Source organism: Macaca fascicularis, chromosome 4 (genome assembly GCF_037993035.2).
Source record: "Macaca fascicularis isolate 582-1 chromosome 4, T2T-MFA8v1.1".
Taxonomy (NCBI): Eukaryota; Metazoa; Chordata; class Mammalia; order Primates; family Cercopithecidae; genus Macaca; species Macaca fascicularis.
In genome coordinates, this window is record NC_088378.1 from 60,566,838 (window position 1) to 60,581,338 (window position 14,501).

At 39.4% G+C, this 14,501-nt stretch overlaps 1 protein-coding gene across 28 annotated transcripts in view; it reads right to left on the reverse strand.

Annotated features, from left to right (window-relative positions):
- SYNE1 (spectrin repeat containing nuclear envelope protein 1) overlaps positions 1-14,501 on the reverse strand; it is a 530,711-nt gene that overhangs the window by 252,582 nt on the left and 263,628 nt on the right. For all 28 annotated transcript variants that reach the window (XM_074037290.1, XM_005552157.4, XM_074037285.1 and 25 more), the window contains 5 exons: positions 11,966-12,322; positions 7,395-7,531; positions 7,000-7,177; positions 3,690-3,872; positions 339-482 (listed from right to left, as the gene is read on the reverse strand). In XM_074037290.1, the coding sequence (XP_073893391.1) occupies positions 339-482; positions 3,690-3,872; positions 7,000-7,177; positions 7,395-7,531; positions 11,966-12,322 (999 nt within the window). The remainder of the gene's footprint in view (positions 1-338; positions 483-3,689; positions 3,873-6,999; positions 7,178-7,394; positions 7,532-11,965; positions 12,323-14,501) is intronic.

Genomic DNA, 14,501 nt, shown 5'->3' on the forward strand with positions numbered 1-14,501 from the left:
GCACAAGCAAGTTACTATTCAGAGGCTGTGGAAAAGCACATCGCGTACGAAGCTTTGGCCCGGAGAACATGGAAATCAACACTGGCAGGCCGTCCATGTACTCTGGATGCTTTATTATCGCCAATCTACACACCGTGGAGCACAAATCATGGAAGGAGACAAATCATACTTCCAAGGAAAGTCAGAAAACATAAAATCCGCCAGCAATGGGGAAAGAACACACTACATCTCACGGCGGCACAGTCTAACTCAAGGGTGCTGAGCATGCATCTGTAGAGTCGACAGAGGACGGGACAAAGACACGGTCAGATGGGGATCTGGGGAGGCGGGTTCATCACCTGGAGCTTCTGCTGCTCTCTCCTCTTTGCCGGCAGATCATAGAGGCGATTGCTGCTTTCATGGACCATCTTCTCAGTTTTACTCAGCCAGTCCTGGATAGGCTCAGCGCTTACTTCAAAGTCTTTCATTTGGATCTTTAGATTCTGCAAGGTTTTAGATAGTGTCCAGGACAAGAAAATATTTTAAAGGCAAGTCCAAGGTCCTTCACTTGGCATTCAAAGTCCACCCAGGCTGGGCGCAGTGGCTCACGCCTGTAATCCCAGCACTTTGGGTGGCCGAGGTGGGCAGATAGCTTGAGCTCAGGAGTTCAAGACCAGCCTGGGCAACATGATGTGACCCCGTCTCTACTAAAATACAGAAAATTAGCCAGCTGTGCTGGCAGGAGCCTGTAATCTCAGTTACTCAGGAGGCCCAGGCAGGAGAATTGCTTGAACCCAGGATGTGGAGCTTGTAGTGAGCTGAGATTGTGCCACTCTACTCCAGCCTGGGTGACAGAGGGCGACTCTGTCTCAAAAAAATCCACAAAAAAACAAAGTCTGCCCCAAAGTCTGAAACATTCCATCTTTTACCTTGGCACAAATATATTTTTTGAACATCCTTTAAGAACTTTTTAGGGTTCTCCTTTGGAAAATGTAATTTTTACCCCCTAACATTCCAGCCCACTTCTGAGATCACACCCATTTCTCAACTTCTAGAGCATTTGTTGTCTATACCATGCCTATATACTTCATCATAGACTAGGTTGGATTGTGAATTTTCATCTGATGCAGACATGCCTTGTCTCCAAAACTAGACTGCAAGCTCCATGAGGGGAGGGCCCGGGTCTGACACTTCCTGAGACACACCATAGTACCTTACAGGAACGTAAAGAAACATTAGTCAACATTTGGTTGATTTTCATTAATGGGGGTACAAGAAGTAGCATATTCGTGTAGTTTACATGCTTATGTTGTTAATAAATAATTTATTCTGATTTATAAAGTGATAAGAAATACTAAATAATGTTATGTGCTTATCACATAAGAATATCATAAATACTTTCACAGTTACTATATAGTACCCTAGGTGTAAAATGTGTTTGATAAAGTTTTATATGGTACTGCTTAACTTTAGCAAAGGTGTCTGCATCTACTGTGTCTTACTTATAAAAGTGGTAGGTGGATGTGAATGTGAATTTGTTATTTATGTTACACTGTGAGTCAACTAAAGGCTATAAAAACAACCAGTACTTTAGGTAGTTTTGTCCAAGAGGGAATACATAAAGGTTAGCTGAAAAATCTAAGTGGCTAGGGCTAATGACGCTTATGAGAGAATAGCTGAAGGTTCCACCTGTATCTGGTCTGGGATGTCTACAGTATGGGGAAAATCACATCTGCCTTACTCACCTCTGAGGGAGATGGGTTAGCTGTAAGAATCCTTTGAAAAGTTAGTATCTCACAAATGTAAAATACCAAAATAACTTCTGGAGTATTCTACTAAAATTTAGGTTGCATGAAGGCAGGGACTTGGTTCTGTTTTATTCTCTGCTATAGCCCCAGAGCCTAGACTAGTCCTTCACAAACAGAAGATGCTCAACAGATATTTGTGGAATAATTAAATTCATAAATTCAAGGTGTTTCCATCTTCCTGCTACTGGAGTCTCATGGGGCCACTTGATACGGTTTGGCTGTGTCCCCACTCAAATCTCATCTTGAATTGCAGTTCCCATAATCCCCATGTGTCTTGGGAGGGAACCGATGGGAGGTAATTGAATCATGGGGTGGTGACCCCCATGCTGCTGTTCTCATGATAGTGAGTTCTCACGAGATCTGACGGTTTTATAATGGGCTTTTCCTGCTTTTGCTCATACTTCTACTTCCTGCCACCATTTGCTTCCCCTTCTGCCATGATTGTAAGTTTCCTGAGGCCTCCCCAACCCTGCAGAATTGTGAGTCGATTAAACCTCTCTCCTTTATAAATTACCCAGTCCTGGGTATGTCCTCAGAGCATTGTGAGAATGAACTAATATGCCACAAAACAGGGCAAATGGGGGACCATGATCAGAAATTTAGGTTTTAAAAGAAAGGAGATGAGAGGGGAGGCGAAGGGGATGGGAGGAGAGAGGAGGGGTGAGGAAGGGGGAGAGGGAGGAATAAGGAGACAGGAAGGGGAGATGAGGTGAAGGGGAGGAGAGGGGAGGGGAAGGCAGAGAAGGGAAAGGAAAGGACAGGACAGGACAGGACAGGAAAGGCAAGGCAAGGCAAGGAAAGGAAAGGAAAGGAAGAGAAAGGAAAGGAAAGGAAAGGAAGAGAAAGGAAGGGAAAAAGGAAAGGAAAGAATCAAAACAGATAGACAGATACCTACTCTGAGGGGAACAGCAGATTAAGAAAACAGGCAATTCATGACCCACTCACCCACTCTTGGGCATCTCTTGAACTAGATAACCTTGTAATCAATGCTAAATATGCTACACTCAACAGCTGATGCCCCCCAGGTCAGACCACATAGCATTAATAATTCCTGAAGGATTAAGGAAACATTTCTAGGCACAATGGTTATCACTCTGTTAAATGGAGGGTGCTGGCCATGAAAAAACAGTCACCATTACAAAAGAGAGATCAATGGTCTTGGATCAGGAAAGAATTGAGGAAATACACATTTTCTCCTACTGAATATTATTTCTCTATCATTATCTTTTTCCAACCTTCATCAATAATGATCATAAGCAAATGAAGGATCTATTCTGCCAAAAAGTGTTTTAAAAGGAAAAGATACCCTCTATGTCTCTAAATTTTCCTCTGAAAGAAGAGTCGATACATAAAATAGATAATCTCAGAAGAAAAAAAATAATTATATTGCGGCAGTAAATATTTAATGGTTATAATAGATTCATCTTCTATTGTGTCTGGAAAAAATAAAATTATATAAACATTGTTTCTGCATACTTAATGCCTAAAAACCTACTACCTGGTATTTGCATTAGTTATAATATACACACTCATCTGTAACATTTTGTGGCTTATATAGATATTCCTGTTTATTCTCCTAGACCACCTTCCAGAATTGAGGCAGTTCACATGAAAGGCTAAGTGTTCTGCTGAAATGTAAAACTGACTGTCCCTGCTGGGAGATTGCAAGGGCAGGTCAGTGACAAGAGACCCTAACATGCAAGAAGCTACTTAATTCTTCAGGGAGGCTCCCACTTCTAGCATTGGGCTATATCTTACTGTTAGCCCTTTGTCCTCTTACATTCAGAGACGGAGTGACCAAAATCATTGACAAGGGGACTTTGATATACAGAAACTGTGGTTTCACTAACAACAGCAATAACAAATAACACATAATATTTCCATGTGGATGGCTATATATACCTCCAAAGCAGATTCTTTTTGGTGGAGATTTGAATGAAAATTTTTCCAATCTTCTTTTGCACCTGAAACTTTGGCCTGGATCCCTTTCGCTTTCTCTTTGGTCAGCAGGGTACTCAGAAGTTCCCCTTTGGACAGCATCACGTTTAGCTTGTGCTGACCATTTTCACTTTCTGACAAAAACTCCTACAAAAGAAAATATAGAATTAGGCATAATAAAAATGTTCTGTGTTGTTTCTATTATTTCTTTTCTTTCTTTCTTTTTCTTTTCTTCTTTTTTTTTTTTTTTTTTTTTTTGAGATAGAGTTTCGCTCTGTCACCCAGGCTGGAGTGCAGTGGTGTGATCTCGGCTCACTGCAGCCTCTGCCTTCTGGGTTCAAGCAATTCTCCTGCCTCAGCCTCCTGAGTAGCTGGGACTACAGGTGCATGCTACCGCACCCAGATAATTTTTTTGTATTTTTAGTAGAGATGGGGTTTCACCATGTTGGCCAGGATGGTCTTGATCTCCTGACCTCCTGATCCACCTGCCTCAGTGTCCCGAAGTGCTGGGATTACAGGCATGAGCCACCATGCCCGCCCTCTATTATTTCTTAATAAAGTCAAAGAAAAGGAAATAAACTCTTTTTATTGTATATGTTAAATGACCCAGGTCATCCTTTAATAGTCAAATTGCAAACTACTTTATCTACTAAATTCTGACTTGTCTCAAAAAAGTGGTGAGCTATCTCATAAAATATTAAAAATTTGATAAAAATAAACAGGAGAAGAAATGAAGACCAAGGGAAAATAAGAGTTGTAAAATAGAATAAACTCTGGCTAAGACTCGTTTACAAAACAAATGCTTTGTAGTTCCATATAGTTGGTGGAGCTGGATTATGATTTTGGCTCTGAGGATCCTAGCTGCCAAAGTAAAAGAGTAAACACAACCAGGGACAAGACTCACAGAGCCCACAGGATAAAAACACACCATCTACTCAGCAGAAGCACAATTCTCTCTAGGAAAAGACAGGAGATGAATTTCCGTGGGGAATCTTATTAAAATAAATGCTATTAAATGGAGCAGATTACATTATTAGTAGTGGCTTACAAAAAAACAACAAGAGAGAGTTTCATAGGGTTGTCCTTATGAGGACAAAGTGTAGTTTAATAAAGTGTAGCTACGATACGTACTTTTCCCTTCATGTGGCTAGATCTCAAAGAATAGTCTTCTTCTAGAAAAAATGGGTAGATTCTGTATTCTACAGTTAATTCTCAATAATATTTTCAAGTGCTAAAGAAGAAATTGAAAGCACAAGCTCAAAGTTATTTATTCTGACAAGAAACAGAAGCACAGATATTCTGTTGTAGATTTTGATTAAAGAAACTCTGCCAGGACGTGTGTCTTAACGGATGGCCACCCCTGTCCATGGAGGCATGCTGTGGTGGGAGGGTCAGAGAAAACGCCAAAGGCTGTCCTCTAAAATAGTACTAGCCATGTGCGGTGGCTCACGCTTGTAATCCCAGAGCTTTGGGAGGCCGAGGCGGGCAGATCAGCTGAGCCCAGGAGTTCGAGACCAGCCTGAGCAACACGCTGAAACCCTGTCTCTACCAAAAATACAAAAGTTAGCTGGGCGTGTTGACGCATGTCTGTAATCCCAGCTCCTCAGGAGGCTGAGGCAGGAGGATTGCTTGAACACGGGAGGCAGAGGTTGCAGTGAACCAAGATAGGGCCACTGGACTCTGGCCTGGGTGACAGAGTGAAAACTTTTCTCAAAAAAGAAAAGAAAAGAAAAGAAAAATAATATTGTGTTTCTCCAACACAGAAAAATAGGTGATTGAGGTTCTGCAGTTCTACCCCCAAGCCTGAAACAAAACAGGAAGAATTTTACTATTTATTTTATTTATTTATTTATTTATCTATTTTTTAAGATAGTCTCGCTCTATAGCTCAGTCTGGAGTGTGGTGGCGCGATCTTGGCTCATTGGAATCTCCGTCTCCTGGGTTTAGGCAATTCTCCTGTCTCAGCCTCCCATGTAGATAGGATTATGGGCGCCCACCACCATACTTGGCTATTTTTCATATTTTATTAGTAGAGACAGGGTTTCTCCATGTTGGCCAGGCTGGTCTCAAACTCCTGATCTCAAGTGATCCGCCCACCCCAGCTTCCCAAAGTCCTGGGATTACAGGTGTGAGCCGCTGCACCTGACTGGGAAGAATTTTAAATGGAGCAAATTTTCAAAGGCAGAGTTGTCCTGTTATATTAAGTTATTAACTAAGAATTTTAAAAGGTGAACTAGATATGAACAATACTGTTTCAGAGCCTGCTCCTACTAGAGACACTTCAAGAACAAGTGCTTACACAGTGTTCTACATACCTGCGCCATCTGAAAGAAACTCAAACTTCATAACTCAGAACTGCTGCTACGTGAAATGAGCGGACATACAAGTACAAAAGGCAATTTCAACAACTGTGCCTCAAAAATGCTATTGAATGAATTAAGGTGGTATGTGAATTGGCACCATGAAGTTACAGTTAGGTAAAGAAAAGACTAGCAAAATAAACCCGAATGAACAAACATAAAATAGACCCACAGCTCTGGCTATCTTAACACACCAGCTTTGTGACCTCACTGACGCTTTTACCCTATTGTACACTGGCAATAATAAATTTACATACCTGAAATGGTTGTTGTGAAAAGTAAATGAGAAAATCCACTTAGAGTGCTCAGGAACAATGCTTATCACATAGAAAAAACATTTTATTATTTCCTAGATCACTATTAATATGTAAAAATAGTGTGCATTTATATAAATGAATTGGTTCCTCTTCATATACAGAATCAATTGTTTTAAGTGGGGATTTATTTGAAATTTGAATTTCTTAGGCAAAACTTTTATATGCGATGCTCTTCTGAAAAGATCTAGAGAAGCGGTCCCCAACCTTTTTGGCACCAGGGAGTGGCTTCATGGAAGACAATTTTTCCACAGACGGGGTGGGTCGGGGGGATGGTTTCGGGATGAAACTGTTCTACCTCAGATCATCAGGCATTGGTTAGATTCTTACAAGGAGCATATAGCCTAGTTCCTTTGTGTGCACAGTTCACAATGGGGTTCACGCTCCTATGAGAACCTAATGCTGCCACTGATCTGACAGGAGGCGGAGCTCAGGCAGTCATGTTCATTGGCCTGCTGCTCACCTCCTGCTGTGCGGTCTGGTTCCTAACAGGCCAGGGACCCGTACCAGTCTGCAGCCCACGAGTTGGGGACCCTTGATTTGGAAGTAACTTTAATTCACATCAACCCCACTTCTAGAATTAATTGATAACACCCTTACCTGTATTTTCTGAAGACTAGTTGAAACTTCACTAATATTTTGAGGTATATCAAAGCACTTGGCGGTAGTGATTTTTGCATTAACCAACCACTGCTGAAAATCCCTGAAGGCTTTTCGAAATCTTTGCTGTAAAATCTGTTCTTTATTCTGGCAGCCCTTGGATGCTTGCAAACAAAGACTGAAAGGGTGATGCAAAAATTCAACGGCAGGAAAAAGTGATAAAGTTGATGAAAATCATGTTTGATAGAATCAGCAGTTCTTAGAATGTGCACTTACCTCATTTAGTAATATATTTAATGCTGAATTAATATTATTTTGAAATTACAACTTAAAATAAACCTCTAGCTTCTAATTTGTATAAAAATATCTTGAACTCCAATAAGGTTCATGCTCACCAATTATACTCTTTAATCAAGCCAGAAACTTTTCCACTGTAGGTACTCAGGTCTCTGGAAAATCGACAAAGTTCATTCAGCTGAGACTTGAGATCCTCTGTTCTAGGCTCCGCTTTTTGCAAAGCATCCAGTATCTCCTGTTCAGAAATAATGAGACAAGAGAAGCAAGCACTTACATTGGGTGATCTCCATATCTTCATACTATACATGCATCAATCATATTATAGGTGACAGAGGAACCAACATAGCAGATTCAATGAAGAAACGAGGCCTCTTTTCAGGATTTCTCTGACAAATAATAGCACCCGGCTCATTTGTCCCTTTTTTCTTGCCATAGATAGACACTCTAGTATCAAATATTGCAAAGTAGTTAAGTGATTAAGTGGTCAAATGACTTAAAAATAAGACAAGAAAAAGAAAAGAGAAAATAGCCTACATTGTTTACAAATAGTCTGACTAGGCCATCAGGAGATATGTATATTTTTTAAAGGTGAAAAGAAATCATTTTAAAGAAAAGCAACACTTATTTTGGATTAAATATGTATATTGAGGGCCAGGTGTAGTGGCTCATGCCTGTAATTCCAGCACTTTGGGAGGCCAAGGTGGTTGGATCACCTGAGGTCAGGAGTTCAAGACCAGCCTGACCAACATGGTAAATCCCATCTCTACTGAAAGTACAAAAATTAGCCAGACGTGGTGGTGGGCGCCTGTAATCCCAGCTACTTGGGAGGCTGAGGCAGGAGAACCACTAGAACCCGGGAGATGGAGGTTGCAGTGAGCCGAGATTGTGCCATTGCACTCCAGCCTGGGGGACAGAATGAAACTCCATCTCAAAGAAAAAAAATATATATATATATGTGTGTGTGTGTGTGTGTATATATATATATATATATACACACACAAAATTGAATCCTGTTTCAATAGATTTTATGTAGTATATACAGCTTTTACATTAAAAATTTCTCATAATCCATGAGTCTGGTTTAAATAGTAATTCATTTATTTCATAGTTTCGTTCATAAAGTCATCAAGTATTTGCTAAATGTCTACTATGTGCCAAGCATTTTGCTGGATTCTGGGACCCTTCGTCTCCCCACGAATAAAGGTAATATTCTTGTTCTTGAAGAACTCACTATTTAATAGATGAGGGAGACAGGTGAATAGCTGCAGTACTGTGTACACCCAATCCAAAATAAAGCCTTAGGACTTGAAAAGTACACCTCTGAAATCGAGGCCATGGTCAGCTGAGTTACACAAGGTGCTCTGCAATCAGAGTGTTCCTCTCATAGGGTTGTCACAAGGAGCAAATGAAATCATGAATGTCAAATACTTAGCACAGTTCCTAGCACACTAAGTGTCTAATTCATAAAATCAGCAGGAGAATGACTCCCAAATATGTAAACACTGTGTGGATAACGGTAGCACTGAAGCGAAAACCAAAATAAATTGAGGGGGAGGGGCAAAAAGATGAGTAACTACTCAAACAGCTGTTGCTATGACCATTATTGTATGAGATATTTGTCAAGAGATGGCCCAGATTTGTAGAGAAACCACATCCCTCAACAAACCAGCCCTGTGCTTCATTCCTCGTCCTGGTAAATGGCACCACTGTCCCCCGCTGATGTCAATCAGAAGATCAAGCATCATCCTGGCCTCTCCCTTTGTTTTCCTTCTTGCTCCATGCAAGAGATACCCAGGCTAGCTTATTCTGTGTCTCAGCTTCTTTCATCACTCCCCTCTTTGCCTCTGCACATTGACTTTCACAGACCCACTTACATATTCATTATTTCTTTCTGGGGTGGCACTACATCCTCCTAATCTGATACCTCCTCTCTAGGTTCCTCTCCTGTGTTTTCTGACTCCTCAATGATCCTGCATCTTGATGTTGTTCCTTTACCTCACCTGTCAGGTCACATTTTAATTATACCTCAAGACTCAGCTCAAAGAACAACTCCTTTAAGTACCCCCTACCCTCCTTCCCACCTCTTCGGGCTTCTCAGCTGAGGATACACAGGAAACTTGAGGACATCCATCACAAGGAGTATCCCCATCGCATACTTGTGTATCTCCCCACCTAGACTGTGATTATGAGAGCAGGAATGACGTTCTCTTGGTTTGTCAATTCTCTTCTTTTTTTTTTTTTTGAGATGAAGTGTTGCTCTGCTGTCCAGGCTGGAGTGCAGTGCCACGATCTCGGCTCACTGCAAGCTCCGCCTCCTGGGTTCACGCCATTCTCTTGCCTCAGCCTCCCGAGTAGCTGGGACTACAGGCGCCCGCCACCACATTCGGCCAATTTTTTTTTTTTTTTTTTTTGCATTTTTGGTAGAGATGGGGTTTCACTGTGTTAGCCAGGATGGTCTCGATCTCCTGACCTCGTGATCTGCCCACCTCGGCCTCCCAAAGTGCTAGGATTACAGGCATGAGCCACCGCACCCAGCTGGTTTGTCGATTCTTTATTTAACTCGGTGTGTAGGCTGGAGGAGTCTAAGATATCTTTATTTACAAAAATTCATAAACAACTAAACAATTTCTCTCTGAAATTCTAAACACTAAACTAGGGCCAACTATTTTACACCGTATTGAACCTTTTACTTAAGACAGAACATTGTAAGAACTAAAGAAACTTAGCATTCAACAAAAACATAAAAATACTAGAGATTCAAGTCAGTTACTTAAAAATGGGATGACATTAAAAGTGAAAAGTTTTTGACCAAAACAGTACATTTAAAACATTTCTATAACTTCATCCTAAATTAAAGTATGTCAGTAGAGTCTTTCATTATATAAATATCAGCTATATATATTTCTGATTCTGTTAAGTCTTAGAATGCATTTTTTTCACCTTATACGGCTTAAGAAAATTATTTCCAACACTAATGTCCCAATGGATATTAAGATAAACGAGTTTTGCAAACACAGTAAATAGAATTATTTTTGCAATATTATATTCTATAGTTTATATGTCATCTGTTTTTGTGTTTTAAAGAATTTCTTGAGTATTGTCATCTAATTGCATAAAATAAACACTTGTAATTCTTACTGTGATCAACAAAGACAAGTCCTCCCTAAAAGCAAAACGATGCTCTAAGAACCCTAGCATATCTACTGTTTTGTAAACATTTTCTTACATATTCATTGTGATAGAAATATCTCCACTTTTAGATAAAATGCCATTATTAGAAATAAAAGAAAATATGAATACTGAGAAGCAATGTAGTATTTTCATCGAAAGCACTGACCCTGAGGTCAAATCTGGAAGCAGACATACACAGGGGCTGTCATTTTTTAATTGTTTAATACAACTGAAAACCCATATTTGCTACTGCATTCTCCTGTGTATTTTTATAGGCCTCAACTATTACTTTCACTAATAATATCAACGTAAAAAATAACAATAACAGAATAGTAATGTAATCTAGGCACAACCAAATCTTCCCTTTTTAAAAAAATTTCACTCATATTACTGGGATGGAAAGAAAGGGAAAGAAAAAGGAATCAAAATAGTGTAACTGATTTTTTCATATTATACCATGTAGAGCAATGATCAACTTCGTCCCTGGGTGACAGAACTGATTTCTATGGTTTATTCTGGCACATAAATCCAAAAGACGGGAAATGCAACAGAATAACAAAAGCAAACCCCCAAACCTAGAAACACTGTAAATAAAGTAGAATAAAGAGGTAGAAGGCTTTATTTTACGGCATGCTGCATTTGTTTCAAATACTTGATTTAAAACCAGACACTGCTGGAAATACTACATGACTTTCTTACTGGCAGGAGCTATTTTGAAATGATTGTAATATAAATAGGAGCAGAGAAGTTTACTAAACTTCCTTTTAAGGACATCCATGAATCAGGGCATTATAAAACTGGAAGTATTGAAAAGGCTTTCAAAGATACCGTTTAACAGTGAAAGAAAGGATGAGGAGGTTAAGCTTTTGCTCATTCTTCAGTCTCCCTCGTAGGCTTCCCTTTCTCACACTCTAAAGAAGCTGCCATTAGCTCTAAAAAAAAAAAAAAAAAAGTCCCGGGAAGGTGACCAGGGAGTGTGACGTAGAGTTCTGTTAACGGGCTAATTCAAGAACAGATGTCAAAATCACACAGAGGAGAGCTAATCGGAGCAAAAACTATTCATTATGTTTTAGGAGATTACCAAATGAGTCCTTTAAGGCTATAAATTCAATCATTTAGTTGTATGAAATAGTTAACTGGCAAGAAAACAGCTATGACTCTCTGTCTATTTATGCCCCTGCCCACAGGCCATTTTTCAGACTGAATGGCTGAATACAGTATTACTAACTGTTACACCATAGGAATGAAAGTAAAATGTCTCCACTAACAACGGATGTTTCCTACCGCACATAATAACCCAAATCTTTATTTTTACAAAAGTTTGATATGTGAGAAAAGGAAACAAATCAGACTTTGCTTATTTAACAAGATAAATGCTTCTTCCAAGTGTGCATGTTGCATGTTTTTCGTTAGCAAGATTTTTTTTTTTTTAGGAATGATGAAAGTCAAAACATTTTTTTAAGCATAACCACCAATAGAAAACAGGAAGCCAACTTACTTGTCCTTTGTGCCAGCATTCCACTATCTCCTCATCCGTGTTCTTGCCTTCCAGGAGGGTTAACTGCTGAGCCCAGGTTTTCAGAAGGGCACTGAACTCTTGCAGGGCCTGCTCCAGTTGAGCCGCTTGGCCTGAGAATTCCTGCTCCGAAAGGGCCATCTGGCTGACCAGGTTCTCCAAACAGCTCTGCGTTTGGAATACACTGTCTTCCCACTGCTTCCAGTCGGCACGCAGGGCCTGCATCTCCGTGTGCATGAGCTCACACCCACTGGCAGTTGTGTTCTGTTTCACTTCAGGAGCCAGCGACTCCACTCTGCTGAGGCGGCTTGCCCCAATCTCTCTGGAATCTATCAGCTCCTGTAATGGAATATCACCATGGTAACCAAAGAGCCTGTGAGTCACTTGGACTGCAAGTTTTCAACTGTGTACACAGGGGGACCCTGTCCTGCTGGGAAGTTTTAAGAAGTGTGCCACAAGCACCCAGAATCAATTCATCTGCCCGCTCTTAAATTATAATAGCGGGAGTTGTCATCATGAACACCTAAGGCTTATGGCAAAAAAAAAAAAAATCCCGAGAATCCTCAATATCCTGAAACAGACTAAAGAGACACCCTGAAATCAGGCATTATTTGCATACGTGAAAATGTTTAGATAGTGACTCAAGTGTTTGCCTGTGGTGGATTGCTCTTGTAAATGATCCAACCCATATTTCTCTCAAAGTGGATGCTGAATTAATAAAGATTGTGGCAGAACTGTGTTCTGCTCATGGTCTCTATCCTCAATTCATCTTCTTCCACAGGGTAGTGGCTTAAATCATACTTCCATTCTACTAGGAATCAAGCAGACCCGTTGCAGCAAAAGAAGGAGCCTGACTCAATTCCAAATACTTCAATACTAAGTAAATGTTTTTGTAGGATATAAAATGAATAATTCATTCATAGATTGACTTACTCAAAAGTTTAAAGTAACCTCTAGAATGAGTTCGTTTATTAGTATTTTTTTAACCTTAAAAAAGTCATTAGAAATTTAACGGTTTAGCTACAGCCAAGTTAACAATTTAGCTTGGTCTTAAAGCACACAAATACTCTAAAGGACAAGATAAAATTAAATCGCATTGTAAATTGATATAATCATGGCATTTCTCTCTGAGAATAGATTCTCTTACTACCACTTTTCTTGGTGAAATAATCATCTGATGTTTATATATTGACATATCTATTGCTAAAGGCAGGATTTTCTTAATATTGTTACAAAATTATGACTTTACTACCTGATTAAATAGAAATAAAAGATAATTAGGCACAAAAAAGTTCAAGAAGAAAATCAGTGACCAATTAGCAAGTAAAAAAACATTGGAATGTTAAGTAGGAAGCATGCTTAATAAATTATGTCAAGCATAAAGTATGTCTTAACTAGTCTATATAATATAGTTTGAGTCTCATTAAATTAACCTGAAATAAACATATCTGTTCACAATTATATACAATAGAGCCATATTTTAATATAGATCATTTGAAAGTATTCAGTATTCAGTTGTGCAGTAGTCTAAATTACAATGACATGAAAATCCTTACACACAGCATGATATGCATATTCAACCTTTTCTTAGCAGCAGGTTTATTAGAGTGTATAGTAGTTATTTATTAGTTTATTAGAACCATCCCTGTTTATTAGAGTGTATAGTAGTTACCTGATGAAGAAAAAAATATGTAACTTTTTAACCAGTGCTATGTCTAACTAATAGACTTTAATACTTGTAACTATTTTGCCTTTGTGACCAATTTCCAATTTGAAGTTTCCCAAAATATTCTCTTATGCGTTATCCCAATTTTCCTTAGCATGAAAACCGAACACTTCAATATTTGCGATGAGAAATCTAGTCATTCAGAATTTGAATCAGGACATCATCATTGTCAAGAGTTTTGAAATGGCTTTTGCATACATTTTCTTATCTTATATTTACATTTTTAAATGTATTAATTGCACATACACACATATGTGCATTCACGCCCTCATACCCACACACCGTTTCCTTTAGAGTTGCCTTTTCTCAGTGATTATTCCTGTGGATGTGATAGGTATGGTGCTGAAGGACAGAGGAGGTGCTTTATGTATTTCCTCCAAGGTTTTTAAAATCACCCACACACTAACCTACATTCAGGCTGGACCTGAACTTCTGAGAGGCAGTTTCTGATAGTCTTCACTTTCTCCATCTCAATTTCTTTCCGTCAATTCCTTCTCCTATATTCCCTGTCTTTATGGAAGCACTTTATAAAGGCTTTTCCAAATAAGAGTATTTGTCAACCCAGGAAGCAGCCTTTGTAAAAGAATTATCTTACTTTCTCTTATTAACTTTTCGAAACCTTAGTCCATTTCTGTTATCTCCTCTTCCTCAGCTGCCATTTACTCCTAAATCCATGTAACCTGGTTTCTCACCTTCCCTTGCTGTGCAAATGTTTCTCAGACTGGTTGCCCAATAGCCTCACTGTCAAACCTAGTTGAGATTCTTCAGTCTTCCTCCTAATGGCAGCCTCCT